This window comes from Triturus cristatus, chromosome 6 (genome assembly GCF_964204655.1).
Source record: "Triturus cristatus chromosome 6, aTriCri1.1, whole genome shotgun sequence".
Classification (NCBI taxonomy): Eukaryota; Metazoa; Chordata; class Amphibia; order Caudata; family Salamandridae; genus Triturus; species Triturus cristatus.
The window spans coordinates 1,593,627,380-1,593,642,987 of NC_140589.1; the positions used below are offsets into that span (position 1 = coordinate 1,593,627,380).

General features: G+C 45.8%; 1 protein-coding gene across 1 annotated transcript in view; it reads left to right on the forward strand.

The window, feature by feature from the left end:
- Nucleotides 1–749: 749 nt before the first annotated feature.
- LHCGR (luteinizing hormone/choriogonadotropin receptor) overlaps nucleotides 750–15,608 on the forward strand; it is a 789,694-nt gene continuing 774,835 nt past the window's right edge. The window contains exon 1 of the mRNA XM_085609368.1: nucleotides 750–1,054. Within this exon, the coding sequence (XP_085465494.1) occupies nucleotides 876–1,054 (179 nt within the window). The 5' untranslated portion in view covers nucleotides 750–875. The remainder of the gene's footprint in view (nucleotides 1,055–15,608) is intronic.

Below are 15,608 nucleotides of genomic sequence, written 5' to 3' on the forward strand. Positions count from 1 at the left end.
GTTGTTTTCTGCTAACACAACATACATGCTTTTCTCAAACGTGGGGATTCTCAGAGTGCAGGTTTAGAATTGATGCTCACGTGTTTCAATGCAAGACAAGTCAATAATGGTGGCTACATAAACTTAGCCGCATCCGTACTGCACGTTTCAGTCAATCCTGCGCCATGGTAACCCTGCATTGCTGCACCTTCCCAGGGGCCTTGATGTCAACAGAGACACATCCTAGGAGGTCACGGGAGAGGCACTCGAGCAACGCCAGGGGAAGTAGAACTTGGTTAAGATAAGACGGGGCTGGGGGAGACCTTCAGTCTATCACAACTATGCTCTCCTTAAGGGAGCCCAGATATCTGTCTGCAGATGGCGATGCACGGTTGTTAAGTGTATTTTAATACAGTTAGAGTTCAAGCTGTGGCCGGATGCAACTCAAGGGACTGATTGCCCAAAACAACACAATATGTAGACACAAGCCACGTTCGAGCTGCGCAGAAGATGCATTTCACCGTGCACTGTTCTCTAAACAAATAACGAATGTGTGTCCAGTACGGTATGCAAGAAAAGTAAAGCAATTGGCTACTTTTAGTGAACTTAAATTGAAATTTGAAGGAGGCAACGCACATGAAAATAATTCAATGGGTTAAAAATAAATAGGCAGTTCGTCAGAGGCAAAGACAGGAGGAGCTCTTCGGGAACTTCGCAGTGAGCATCTATTAGATTAGAGCTGAGGAGAAATCACACGCTGCCTGCTCGCGCGGCAGCCCGCGTCACCTCTTTGCTCTCTCTCTTCTTCCTCACCCCGGCGTTTGCCCAACTTAAAAAAAGCAAAGACAATGGCACTAGTTGGCTGCTGGAACTGAAACCCTCAAAGCCACCTCACAATGGGGACTTTTTATGTGTCCTGCCTGCTCCTCTTCCTTGTTTGCTTCAGTCCTGCCAGTTCACTACAGATTGACCCGTGCAAACAGCTGTGCCAATGCTCCGGACGAAATCTGATGTGCCAGTGGCAAGCGGCGGGCTCCTCGCTGCCTGGCAATAAGACGAAAATCACCCTTGAGCTGTGAGTATTGACCTGTCCTCTCTTTTAGGGGGGCGCGCTGCCAGGAACCCAAACAATTCCGGGCACTTGCTGTGCTGCCGCGTGATGGCTCTGGAGGGTTGTTTCAGAAACTGCTGGTTGGGCTTCAGAAAAGTTAGTCCCAGCATACTGCGGGGCAGATTTACAAGCCTCTTGCGCCAATTTTGCATCATTTTTAACATGGGAAAAGTGACGGAAGGGTGGCGCAAGGGGCTTGTAAATAAACCCCTCTGTGAGTTCGTTCTGCCTATATCAATTTGCAGGTGTATTATTGCGTACAAATGCACTGCGGCGGCGTCAGCGTGGGCATGACGTCAAATGAGAAATGAGTCCCTCTTCTAACGTGAAGCACTTTTAATGAAGCGCGCGCTTCTACTGCACGCCACGTTATACTGTTTTGGCTGCACCACCGAATGTTTCTGATAAAATAAGGTCAACGACGTAAGGAGTATATTATAAGCCTCTGTACAGTACACTGTGTGAGGAACTCTTTCTAATTAAGTACGGGTCAGCTGATACAGTCGTTCTCGTTATGTACTGAGGAATGGTTTGTATTGTTCTTGTTCCACATGAAGGTACCTTGGACAGGCGTAATTACTAGTGTATTCAGTAGGCATGCCACTGTAATTCAGGTTGAGAAAATAAAGTTACACCGTGTATCCAATGTTGTGTTAATCGACTGTGCTAAAGCAAAGGGTATATCGCGTGTTTAAACATGTAGATGTAGGAGTGTGCCATGTACTGGTATTAGGTATGTTGTCGACTTGGTCAAAAGATGTGTCAACCCTGGAAATGGGAGAATTCTGGCCTCTCCTCTCCATACAAATTGTGTGATGGAAGGAAAAGCGGGCCTGAGGTGACTAATGAAAGTTTGCTCTGCAAAGTTCATAAGCGCCTCTTGGGGCTCCCAGGAAGGTCACAAAGTGCACAAAGCACCGATTCAGAAAAGGGGTTTGTGCGCCTAATTCTATGTCAGGACCGGAGGCTCAGATTCTCTATTTTCTTTACTGAAAATTCTCGCCTCCGTGTCCTTAATAGAATTGAAAATTCTTGTCACGTATATGTTCGCAAATTTTGAAGTTGTCGGTAGACCAAAGTTTCACATCTTCATTCGCAGAATCAGTACAGGAGTAACTTTACATCCGTAAACTGTATTTTGAAACACAGCCATTCCACCAGAGGCATGTGGGCATGTTTACATTTCAAAATAGTGGCATGACTGTGGTTCTTTCTGGGTGGGCCACCGAGTATGAGCAAACACCATCTAACTCGAAAATCTGGGGATATTCGACATTCTTTAGACAGGGTTGTACTAATGAATATCAACACCAACAATGTGGTGGTGAAAGAATATTGAGAAAGGAATATCGAAACACAAAATATCAAAAGGTATGTGCATATAGTGAAGTGTAGATTTGTTATTCCTAACTCCACATGTACCTTGAAGACATTGCACAAGGTAGGTACATAGGATGTGGAGTTAGGTATAGGAAATCTACATTTACTTGTGTGTCAATGTTTTATTTTCAATTTTCTGTTCTCAATATTTTGTCCCATTGATATTGTGGTTGCAATGCTCAGGGGGCAAACCTTTGGACAGTAGTTTCCCACCCGGTAAACACATGCGCATTTGTTTCTGTCAAAAAGAGGTGTGGATGTATTTGTAAGGGGAAGAGGATCAAACTTCTACAAATGATGGGAGTTTGTGGAAAGAAGTTTCTTCCCAGTAAACACTTTTTTTGCTCTGTGGAAGAAAGATATGATAGATAATCTTTATTTGCCTGATTACTTAAAACCATTGCAGAATTACAGCCATGCTAAAAAAATCCACAAATCCATAAAACCATGTTAATAAATCTATAAAAGCACAATAATTTTAGACAATGTATGCCGTAATATCTATCCCCCAATCCATAAAACCATGTTAATGAAGCTGAAAAATGAACAGTGATTTTAAACAATGTATGCCGTAATATCTATGTTAAAACAGGATTTCTTCGGGGTGGTTGAAGTTCATTTGGATCTTTGCCATTAGAAATTTTGCCAGCCTTTTTTAAGGTAAGCGATAATCGCAGGTTTGTGTCCAGTAAATCAGTTAGCTGCTGGGTTTAACTTTGTTCCTGCTGCGCTCATGAAGCGGACCAGGCTACAGGCTAGCTGGATATCCCCTCCTTCGAAGCGGGCTTTCACTGCCTGTCTACATGTTCGAATCGGTCTTTCCTTCAGGACCGGTTTAGGTAAGGATCTTTGTTCCTTATCCATACACTTGCAGATGCACAGTCTGTGGAAGAAAGGAAAAGCTATATCTGCTAAAGCACAGCTATGCAACATTTACACAGGCGGAATCCTTCACCTGATGAAAATCGTATGAGTGTATTTGATGATCTGGATTTTCCAGTAAATCAATGACTTATACATTTCCTCGAATATTCCTGGGATCCTTGATGCATCCCTAAAAAGCAGAGGTGTACTCCAAACCTGGGAATAACAAAACTGGAAAAACTTTAGGACTTTTCAACAAGGGAATTTGTGAATCTAGCTCTAAAATAAATATATTATCAACATTAATAAACACATTGTGTAGCAGTCTGTACCACAAGGGGCACATGATCTTTGAAAGTGGTTGGCTAAGCAAGCCTGGCCATCTCAGGGGCTATTGAGGGCTCAACTCCCAAGATACATTTAAAAAAATCGGTGGTAACATTGTGCATTTTAAAGTACAATTTATCTAAATACTTTTTAAAAATACAAAAGTACTGCAGGCAGTTCAGAATCCATTTAACGTGCCTATACTTGTTAACTGCATCTTTCTTTACTTCTGCCCTTCACTTCCTTTCATTTTTTGATTCTTCTCCTTCTGAAGAGATGCTCAACCATTTGTTTTGACTGAGACTCACCTTGAGATTGCTGAGTCAAAAAATTAAAAAAGAGATACATTTCACAGTTTTAGGACATTAACAGCAGAGCTGATCAGATATCACAGGCGTTCTGGACAGTGGCACTGCTCAGGTGACAGAGACTTTACAGGTCTGGGCATAAGACAGGCTGCACCATAAACACAAGCTCAGGTCTCAGGCAGTAGTAGGGATCATCACTACTCAAATGTCTCCTTTAAATATACATTTCAAAATGCAGTGATCTTTTCCTCAAACATTAGCTTGCTAGTTTATGAAAAATGCATATATTTACTATCACGTGTGCTTTTCATTGTGGTACAATATATTCTTCAAAATAAAAATGTGTTATTTGCACGAAAAAGCATATTATTGACATTAAATACTAGCTTTTCCTTTTTAGCAAATACATGTTCGTCTAAACATTGGCTTGATATTTCCTCACACTCATACATACCACAAGTCAAGTTTGCAAATGCTCCCCTGAATGTCAATGTGGCAAGAGATCATCGCGTGGATGCCAGCTTTATGGAGGAATTTTCCATTATGATTGTACTTGTGGTGGGTTACTCATTGTATTTATTATATTTATTGTACTTCTAAAGAGTGCATTTACCCAGCAGGAGCGTCTTGGCGCTATGATGCCCACAGTTAACACTGTTACACCTGGGCCAACATCATGCAGGGATTCATACCATTCTTGTTCACATTATGTCATGAACTGCCTTTACTACGCCAAATCCAGAGTTAGGAAAGAGGTGGACGCTGTCTGCAATGGATGATCACAACATGCCAAGAATTACTATCAATACGGTAAGGTCAGCATAATCCCGTGGGTTGCCATCATCATGCCAAAGATACCCACTAAGTGCCACTAATTACCGCCATTATGCCTTCATCAGCATTATACGAAGAGTGGGCATCATCAGACCATGGATGCTCACAATAGCCTAAGTGTTACTACGATTATGTCGGGCTGGCATTATAGCAGGGTAGCACATCAGATTAAGGATGCCCTCAGTACATCAATGATTGGCTTCATTGTTCCAAGGGTGGGACCCTTGGGAGGGTTTGGATTGCTATGGAGTCAGCTCCGTGGAAGGACCCTTGCAAACAGCGGAACTCTCGCACACACACACGCTTCCACCCACATACACAGACATGCAGCATACGAGTGCATAGAGACACACACACATACAAAAGCATTCCCAGTTTTTTTCCTTGCCCTCCTATCCTGCTATAGCTTTCCCTCCTTTGCCTCACCCAGATTGCATTCAGCTTCACAGCTCACGCTTCCCTGTGCTAGCCCCGTGGTAGACCCTGTTTGACCCTAATAGTATGAGCAACCAACCATGGTCTGTAACACAGTCCATTATCAAGCATCAGCAGTCCCACAGGGATTGGTCTGTAAATTGTCCTGCACCGTCAATAACATGATAGGTGTGGCACATGGCCCTCTCACTGACAGTGGGGCTTGGATGAACAGCACTTTGCTGAAGAGGTGTGAGATCTGATTTTTGGCTACAGCTCTCTTGCTAAGAGGTAGTGCTGTGCACCCACAAAGAACACAAGCTGTGCATGTTTGATAGTGTTATGGCTGAGTGCTGGTCTATCACAGATGCATAGTTTGACTTCTTCCCTGTCACTGAAGATCTGGCACTGTGCTGCACTGCCTCCCTTGTACAGTTCAGAACAATATTAGATCCTCAGATGGACATGTATTTTTTCTTGAAGGGCACTGGCTTAAAGCCCAGTCACCAAACCACCATTTCTTTTTATTGTGCTTTAATTCTTTCTCGTCTCCATTCTATGAAAGAGTGTATTGGACGCCCTCTAGTGATCTTTATGCCTGACATCTGACTTTAGTCACTGAGTAAATATGAAAGGAAAAGGAAAAGGCGGGGGTTGGGTCAGGCTTCTTCAGCCCTTTGGTTTGTTGGGGTCAGCCTCATCTAGCCATTGGCTTTAAGAAATTGTCATTCCCATTTTGGATTAGCTCAGAGGATATTTCTTTCTGACTGTCATGCTATTTATTAGCTAGTAGGTGAGTTACTCTACCGAAGGAATGCTGCTAGTGCAGTGCATGTGTTCTGGTTTTTTTTAGCAATGCAATAGTTTCACACTGCTTCAGGGAGCTTCAGTAGCCCATTTTGGTTAGATGCGGCCAGCTCAAGGTTTGTGCCTCTAGCCCCTGGTTCCCTTCTGCAGCCCAGGGAGCAGTGACTGTAGCTCATCCCACCCCTCATGGGTGGGCTGTTGCCAGGGAACGGTGATGCGCCAGGTTTATTTTAGTGCAGTGGCAGGTACTGCACATGACCTGAAGTCGGCGGGTACCTTCAGTGCTCAGCTCCATGCATTGGGAATTTAGGGGTCTTTTATTCCAGCGGCGCTGGCCAGCTGCAGATCCCTCTATGCTCCGACAATGACCCTGCCTGCAAGCATAACTCTGTCATCATGTGCCACTCTCCGGTACCGCGAGCAGTGAGTCAGCAGGGGGGGTACCGATGCTTTGATGGGGGCAGGTGCTAATCACAGCGGTTTATTTGCTCTAAGGAAATGTTTTGAACTGACCGCTGGTCACCTCTGCTATCTAGCCGCTGGACAGATATATAAGCACAACCATATGTGAGACATTGCTTAGATGAAAAATGACCCTTTTGGTGCATAATTTCAATTCTTGAGCATATTAGCTTTCATGAAGCCGGCTTTACATAACATCAACGTTGCTGTGACAGTTTCATTAGAGGTGGCCGAGTCAATGAAAGCTCGAGCCAGGCTCGAGCCTGAGGCCTGGCTCTGGCTCAACTCGAATCCAGGTGGAACCTCCAGCCCCTAACGAGCCGAGTATTCATGTGGTTTCTGCCTGTTCCCCTTACTGTACCCAGGATGTGGCGTTATGGCCACAGCTACCGACTTGGAAACTGGGGAAACGCCTTTGAGTCTCAGCACTGCCTAAACATCGTGTGATTCTGGGCAAATGACTTAATCTACCCATCCAAGACCATCGGGTAGAGCTCGCGCTGCATAACAACTGCAGAAATATAAACAGCGGTGAAAACAAAAGATTTATATTATAAAAGAGGGGAGACAAATAAATACCAATTCACTGGCTGATTAGTAGAAAGTAAAACCAGAACCTGGATGAACCAGAGCTTCCCCGCTTAAACTGTATGATCTTAAGTAAATATTTTATTTCACCAAAACTCCTTTTTTTCATAATCGTATGAAAGCAGTTTCAAGTATGTGCGTTCACAAGTTTACAATGCTAGTTGTACGGAAACCTATTGCTCTTGATTTAATACACTAGACTGGGCCACAGACTAGGTTCACATGATAGCTGTTTTACCTCTTGGTTCACTATTTTACGTGGTTTGTAGTTTGATTTACTTGACACACATTTTCGGGACTCGGCTCATACATGGGCTCCAAGGGCCAAGCCAGGCCATCGGCTCGGCTCTTGTGCAGCCCTCCCTGTCAAGTTGTTGTCTCGCCTACGTCTACGGTTCATAATCACAACTATAGATAGATGCTGGGCATCTGACAGCAGTGCTGCAAGTGTGTTTCAAGTGAGCCTCTTAAATTCCCAAAGATGCTCTCCTGATACCAAGGAGCACATTTACAAGAAACTGGCAGAGTGTGCTGTTCCACCAAAATAGGTAATGCTACACTGACAGTCTCAAAACGCAGGGATGCACCATATTCACAAAACTGTGGTGCAGTCCTGCATTACCCCTAGCCATAAAAAAAGGTGCCTAGAGCCAGCACAGGCATCCTAGTGCCATTTTGCTAGGGTGCCTGCGCTGCAGGGTAAATTGTTTATGTGCGGGAAGGGATGCTTCCTTCACATAAACAATCTTTACAGGTGATTTGCTCTAGAATACAGCACACGTGGAAAGAGCACAATACGAAGAGAAATAATCTCCTCGTATTACCTGTTTAAGACAAGGGGGCATATTATCAAGGACGGCGTTAAAATTATCGCCGTTTTAGCGGTAGAAAACTGCAGCTAAAGCGGCGATAATGGCCTTGATAAAATGCCCTGGAGAATTCCAATAGAAGCTCATGTTCACACCAGAACATGGACTTCTATTGGAATTCTCAAGGGCATATTATCTAGCCCATTATCGCCGCTTTAGCAGCAGTTTTCTGCCGCTAAACTGGTGATAATTTTTAACGCCGCTCTTGATAATATGCCCCAAGGTGTTCCCTGCAAAAACCAAAGAAAATGATGGACGGAGTGTTGAACATTGCAAGCACTCGCCCCCAGTCAACTGATCTGGGTTTAATCCATCACCGTTCTTTAGCCCACTCTGCCACCTCAGTTCAGACATGGCCATATGCAAATCAGTCTGACCCTGTGCCTCATGGGAACAGTCCAGCCCGAACTGCCAAGCCATGTCTTCCCTGGACCGGAAACAAGCTTCCTAGGACCGGTTTCTGGCATTTCAGCCGTCTTCAGCCAGGCTTGCTTGAATCCAGTGGCAAAGTGAGCAAGGGACTCACGTCTGAGCATACCCTGCCAACTTATGGCGAACAAAGCAAAAACCAAAGGAAATGATGGACGGAGTGTTGAACATTGCAAGCACTCACCCCCAGTCAACTGATCTGGGTTTAATCCATCACCGTTCTTTAGCCCACTCTGCCACCCCAGTTCAGACATGGCCATATGCAAATCAGTCTGACCCTGTGCCTCATGGGAAAAGTCCAGCCCATACTGCCAAGCCATGTCTTCCCTGGACCGGAAACAAGCTTCCTAGGACCGGTTTCTGGCATTTCAGCCGTCTTCAGCCAGGCTTGCTTGAATCCAGTGGCAAAGTGAGCAAGGGACTCACGTCTGAGCATACCCTGCCAACTTATGGCAAACAAAGCAAAAACCAAAGGAAATGATGGACGGAGTGTTGAACATTGCAAGCACTCACCCCCAGTCAACTGATCTGGGTTTAATCCATCACCGTTCTTTAGCCCACTCTGCCACCCCAGTTGAGACATGGCCATATGCAAATCAGTCTGACCCTGTGCCTCATGGGAACAGTCCAGCCCGAACTCCCAAGCCATGTTTTCCCTGGACCGGAAACAAGATTCCTAGGACCGGTTTCTGGCATTTCAGCCGTCTTCAGCCAGGCTTGCTTGAATCCAGTGGCAAAGTGAGCAAGGGACTCACGTCTGAGCATCCCCTGCCAACTTATGGCGAACAAAGCAAAAACCAAAGGAAATGATGGACGGAGTGTTGAACATTGCAAGCACTCACCCCCAGTCAACGGATCTGGGTTTAATCCATCACCGTTCTTTAGCCCACTCTGCCACACTAGTTCAGACATGGCCATATGCAAATCAGTCTGACCCTGTGCCTCATGAGAACAGTCCAGCCCGAACTGCCAAGCCATGTCTTCCCTGGACCGGAAACAAGCTTCCTAGGACCGGTTTCTGGCATTTCAGCCGTCTTCAGCCAGGCTTGCTTGAATCCAGTGGCAAAGTGAGCAAGGGACTCACGTCTGAGCATACCCTGCCAACTTATGGCGAACAAAGCAAAAACCAAAGGAAATGATGGACGGAGTGTTGAACATTGCAAGCACTCACCCCCAGTCAACTGATCTGGGTTTAATCCATCACCGTTCTTTAGCCCACTCTGCCACCCCAGTTCAGACATGGCCATATACAAATCAGTCTGACCCTGTGCCTCATGGGAACAGTCCAGCCCGAACTGCCAAGCCATGTCTTCCCTGGACCGGAAACAAGCTTCCTAGGACCGGTTTCTGGCATTTCAGCCATCTTCAGCCAGGCTTGCTTGAATCCAGTGGCAAAGTGAGGAAGGGACTCACGTCTGAGCATACCCTGCCAACTTATGGCGAACAAAGCAAAAACCAAAGGAAATGATGGACGGAGTGTTGAACATTGCAAGCACTCACCCCCAGTCAACTGATCTGGGCTTAATCCATCACCGTTCTTTAGCCCACTCTGCCACCCCAGTTCAGACATGGCCATATGCAAATCAGTCTGACCCTGTGCCTCATGGGAACAGTCCAGCCCGAACTGCCGAGCCATGTCTTCCCTGGACCGGAAACAAGCTTCCTAGGACCGGTTTCTGGCATTTCAGCCGTCTTCAGCCAGGCTTGTTTGAATCCAGTGGCAAAGTGAGCAAGGGACTCACGTCTGAGCATACCCTGCCAACTTATGGCGAACAAAGCAAAAACCAAAGGAAATGATGGACGGAGTGTTGAACATAGCAAGCACTCACCACCAGTCAACTAATCTGGGTTTAATCCATCACCGTTCTTTAGCCCACTCGGCCACCCCAGTTCAGACAAGGCCATATGCAAATCAGTCTGACCCTGTGCCTCATCGGAACAGTCCAGCCCGAACTGCCAAGCCATGTCTACCCTGGACCGGAAACAAGCTTCCTAGGACCGGTTTCTGGCATTTCAGCCTTCTTCAGCCAGGCTTGCTTGAATCCAGTGGCAAAGTGAGCAAGGGACTCACGTCTGAGCTCACCCTGCCAACTTATGGCGAACAAAGCAAAAACCAAAGGAAATGATGGATGGAGTGTTGAACATTGCAAGCACTCACCCCCAGTCAACTGATCTGGGTTTAATCCATCACCGTTCTTTAGCCCACTCTGCCACCCCAGTTCAGACATGGCCATATGCAAATCAGTCTGACCCTGTGCCTCATGGGAACAGTCCAGCCCGAACTGCCGAGCCATGTCTTCCCTGGACCGGAAATAAGCTTCCTAGGACCGGTTTCTGGCATTTCAGCCGTCTTCAGCCAGGCTTGTTTGAATCCAGTGGCAAAGTGAGCAAGAGACTCATGTCTGAGCATACCCTGCCAACTTATGGCGAACAAAGCAAAAACCAAAGGAAATGATGGACGGAGTGTTGAACATAGCAAGCACTCACCCCCAGTCAACTAATCTGGGTTTAATCCATCACCGTTCTTTAGCCCACTCTGCCACCCCAGTTCAGACATGGCCATATGCAAATCAGTCTGACCCTGTGCCTCATGGGAACAGTCCAGCCCGAACTGCCAAGCCATGTCTTCCCTGGACCGGAAACAAGCTTCCTAGGACCGGTTTCTGGCATTTCAGCCGTCTTCAGCCAGGCTTGCTTGAATCCAGTGGCAAAGTGAGCAAGGGACTCACGTCTGAGCATACCCTGCCAACTTATGGCGAACAAAGCAAAAACCAAAGGAAATGATGGACGGAGTGTTGAACATTGTAAGCACTCACCCCCAGTCAACTGATCTGGGTTTAATCCATCACCGTTCTTTAGCCCACTCTGCCACCTGCCAAGGTGTTCCCTGGCAGTATTTTTGGCACTGCCCATACCCTATAAATATGGGGCAGTGTCAAAAAGCAATGGGTGTTGCGGGGGAACGCCCCCTGCAACACGCCCTTTTCACGCTAAGTGCTGCGTGAATAGGGGCATTATTTATTTACAAGCCAGCGTTAAGCCGCGTTAAGTGGTTTTGCGCCCCCTTGTAAATAAGATGAAGGAGTTTAAAGTCACCAGAACGTTGGAAAAAGTGAGTTCTGGTGGTGTTAACTCCTTGTAAATATGCCACTTACTAGTTAGAGGTGACTGTTTCCTTAGCACGGCTACAGACTTTCACAGATTGACACAACCCGCAGTTCACTGCTATAAACTGATCATTTCTCCACGGGACAGTGTATGTCAGGGTTCAGTGATATTTCCTGCGTGGCGCACGAGTCATAAGATATTGAAATAGGGCACCTGGTCTAGTCTCTCCTTCCCCAGGAGTCGAGGAACCCCGGAAGACTCGGCCTGGACCTGCGTCCCGTTGCTGCCTGCGTTTGCGACAAACCACTAAACTAACTCGTGTCTGCTGGTCACAAAGTGGCAAATGTCGAAAGCATGAAAATGCCACATGGTTTGGAGCACAAAAGGGTACAAATGTGACACTACAGATTTCACAATTTGTATGAATGGAGTGGATTTATAAATACAATGTATTCTTGATACTGGTGCGCCTGAAGTTCACTGCACACGTGATACTAAATTATCTGCAAGAAGTGGTATAAATAAATACGAAAAACACAATCTAGTCCATGAAGTGACATCTCGCAGCTTGGTGAGCAATATTTACTTTTGGGGAAATAAACGTGAAAATAGAATTAATTTGAATGTGATGTTTTGCTTAAGAAGTGAATGCTCTATGGAAAGCCTCAGCTGCGCACATTTAAGACTGAGATGGATGAATGGATGACTCTGTCGATCAATTTTTTAATTAGAAACGTATATAACACACAAGACAGGCACAACCGATTCTAGGTGGTACCAGTGAATGGGGGTGAAACCTGCAGACTACTACAATCATACATCGATCTATTGGAGGAGTTTGTTAACGCTCCCAAACTGCGAGCGTCAGCGTACACTCACCGTGATATCATTTACCACTGTCTTCCTAAATCTTGTTCTTAGTCAGAGAATCTGCCATCTGCAGTGGGTGTCTGGGGCCCCAGTGCAAGCGGGGCCCCCAATGTTCTGCTTGGGAAGCAGAAGTAGCTGTAAACAGGGTTCAGTGGGCCGATCGGACTTCCGGGCGCCGGTGCCACTGCACCTGCTGCACCTCTGTTAGCCCCTGACTAACTTGCTGTTGGAAGAACTTTGTTTAGGGGGTGAAGTGGGAAGAAAATAGGGTGCAATATATCGTACTGATTTTAACTTAGCACCGACGAGGTAGTTTATGTAATTTGGCCCATCTCAGGTTTCCATTGGCAAGGATAGTAGCAAAACCCCTCTTACAATGTTATACATTTCTGTCACGTCCACGACTAATACAAATAAAAAAATCAATTAAAAAAGTGGCTAAATAGCTCATAAGATATGTGCTCTATTAACACATGTATTTTGTTTCTGGGAAGCACATTTGTGCAGCTCGTGCATTCTGTTTATTGTTCAAGGCCCAGATTACACCAGCTCCCACACATGGAAAGGGATCACCAGGCCATATGACTAATGATGCCCTTGCCTCTTGGCCTTTCTTTTATCAGAACTATGCAGAGGATCATTTTTTTAACTTTCACATAAGGTGTGTCGACCGTGCAACAGCCCGTATATTCTTCACTCGCAAGATGTATCGAATTTGTATTGCATCTTGACCTGAAATTGAACTACAGCCCTGAAGTCCTACTCCTGTGTCCCTCTCGCCAATGGGGTCCTACAGCTGGACAAAAGGTCACGAAAGATGCAAAAAGTTCAAAGCTGAACCTAGGAGGAGGTCTATTTTGTACAGAAAGCCCTTACTCTTTTCTACGCGGATTAATTATCGCTAGTCACTGGCCAAGGGAGCATGCGATGAAAACTAGGGTCCCTGAAACAGGAATGATTTCCCTGACCTTATGACCTTTGCGTTTTATAGGCTTTTAAAAGAAAAGATTGCTGAATTGACCCTAAATTCTCTGAGGCGCTCTAAGATATACCCACCACCTTTAAACCAAAGATGGAAGAAAAATCATTTGATAGCTGTTGGACTGAAGATGCCTGAGAGTCAGGGATCTACACATTTTATTGCAAAATACATCTTGACTTTGTAGTCTTTCATGGAGCAGGCGGGAAAAGTGGAGTCTGACTCTCCAGGTGATGGCTAGTGCTAGAAATAGGGTTTCTGGTTGGCGAGGGTATGCACCTAACCCAGGCCGGACCCACCACTCTAGTCAGGGGAAGGGAGTTACACACCAAAGATAACCTCACCCTCTGGAAGTTTGGCTCAGAGCAGTCGGGCTTGTCATCAGAGGCAATGTGTAAAGCGTTTGAGCAACACACTCACACAGAAACACCATGAATACACCACGAATGAGACTCCACACAGGTTAATATACAACTATATAGTATATTGTACATAACATAGACCAAAATAACAATGATCATAAAGACTGCACATAATATGCAAATCCTGAGTCAGTACTCATTATCGTCACAGTGCAAGAATCAGAACGAGATACAATTAGAACGTCAGGGCATGAAATGCAGCAGTTTGGTGAGGGCAAGAAAACACAAGTCACCATATTAACAGAAAACCATAAATACTTTGTAGGTACGGCAGACTTGGGTAGAAATAAACGCATGGAATCCACATGTAAACATGACAACATAGAATTTAGTGCATCTTCACTTCTATTTACAGGATTATGGTAGATTTCTGAGTCTAACATGAAGCTAATGTATTTAGGCGTGACATGTAGGCTGCAGGAACTTCTGCGGGCCTACTTTTCTGCACGCCTACTATGTGTAATATGGTAATTCCTAGTTTCTCAATTCAACAACTTCCTCGAGGCGGTCGGGGCTGCCCGTAGCGATGTATTGCAGAATGAGTGCCCCCAAAGCGAGTAAGTGTCACCACAATGCCCCCATAGGCAGCTACCCGCAAGCACGCGGTGCAGCTTTCCAAGTACCTTCTGCGGGTTTTCAGGGGCGGTCTCCTCCTCTCAGCTGGAAGGGCCTCGCTGAGGGATTCCCACGGTAAAGCAGTGGAGGCAAATGCAGGTAGGTGATGCCTCTTAGGCGGAGTGGGGCTCAAAGGGGCTGCTCGTCAGCCCCAGCAAGCGGAGAACGCCAGCTCGACGATCCCTCTCTGGCAGCTAGGCCCTGCCCACTGCATGGCATCACTGTAGGGTATCGCAGCGCTGTGCCACTTTCTAGCCTACAAGACCAGGGTTCCTCTCGATGTTGTGGCATCCCTCTCCCCTTGGAGAGTAAGGTGCTGAGGGAAGCACCAAGCACTGGAGTCATGTGCCGCTACTGACGAGGGTTGATACAGCGAAACCAGTCCCAGGATGTTTTTTTCCGGTCCGGGGGGACCTGGCCTGGCAGTTTGAGCTGGACTGTTTCCATGGGGAGTAGGGCCACGACTGATTTGCATATGGCTGGCTCCAAACTGGGGTTGCGTGGTAAGCAAGAAAACAATGGATTAAACGCAGATCTGTGACTGGGGCTGAATGTTTGATTTGTTCAGTATTCCGGCCATCATCTGTTCTATATACTTTCTAAAAGTGGCATTACTAAAATAGTAATGTAAAATTCAACTACACCAGTAAGCAGGATTTATCACTAGTATTCCAAACATACCAAACATGGCAACGCTACTCCTTTCAGATCAGGAATTACCACTTAAACACATAAAATAGAATTCCCAATGCTAGTTATGAGAGGAGTAGGCCTCACAGTAGTGAGAAACATAATAGGTTGTTTGTCACTACCAGGACAGCAGGACATGCCTCATAATAAGGGCATACGTCCTACTTTTTGCTTACAGAGCACCCTGCACATAGGGCTACCTAGGGCCTACAGTAGCGCTGATATATATGTAGTAAAAGGAGAGTTTAAGGCTTGGCAAGAAGTTTTAAATGGCAATAAACTGAGCATGGGCCTAAGACTGGTTGAAAGGCTACTTCTGTGGGGGGTGCAAGCAATGCTGCAGACAAGGTCTCGGCAACGACGCTTAACATCATGTGATTCTGGGCAAATCACTTAATCTCCCTGTACCTAACATAAAATGAATGTATCTTTGTGTAAAGAAACTGGTGCTCATGTAAAGCACTCTGATACCTGAAATCTTCGAGTCTATATAAAACTCTTTAAAAAAAGTTGTCTGATTTGCATATGACTGTGTCCAAACTGTGGTGGTGT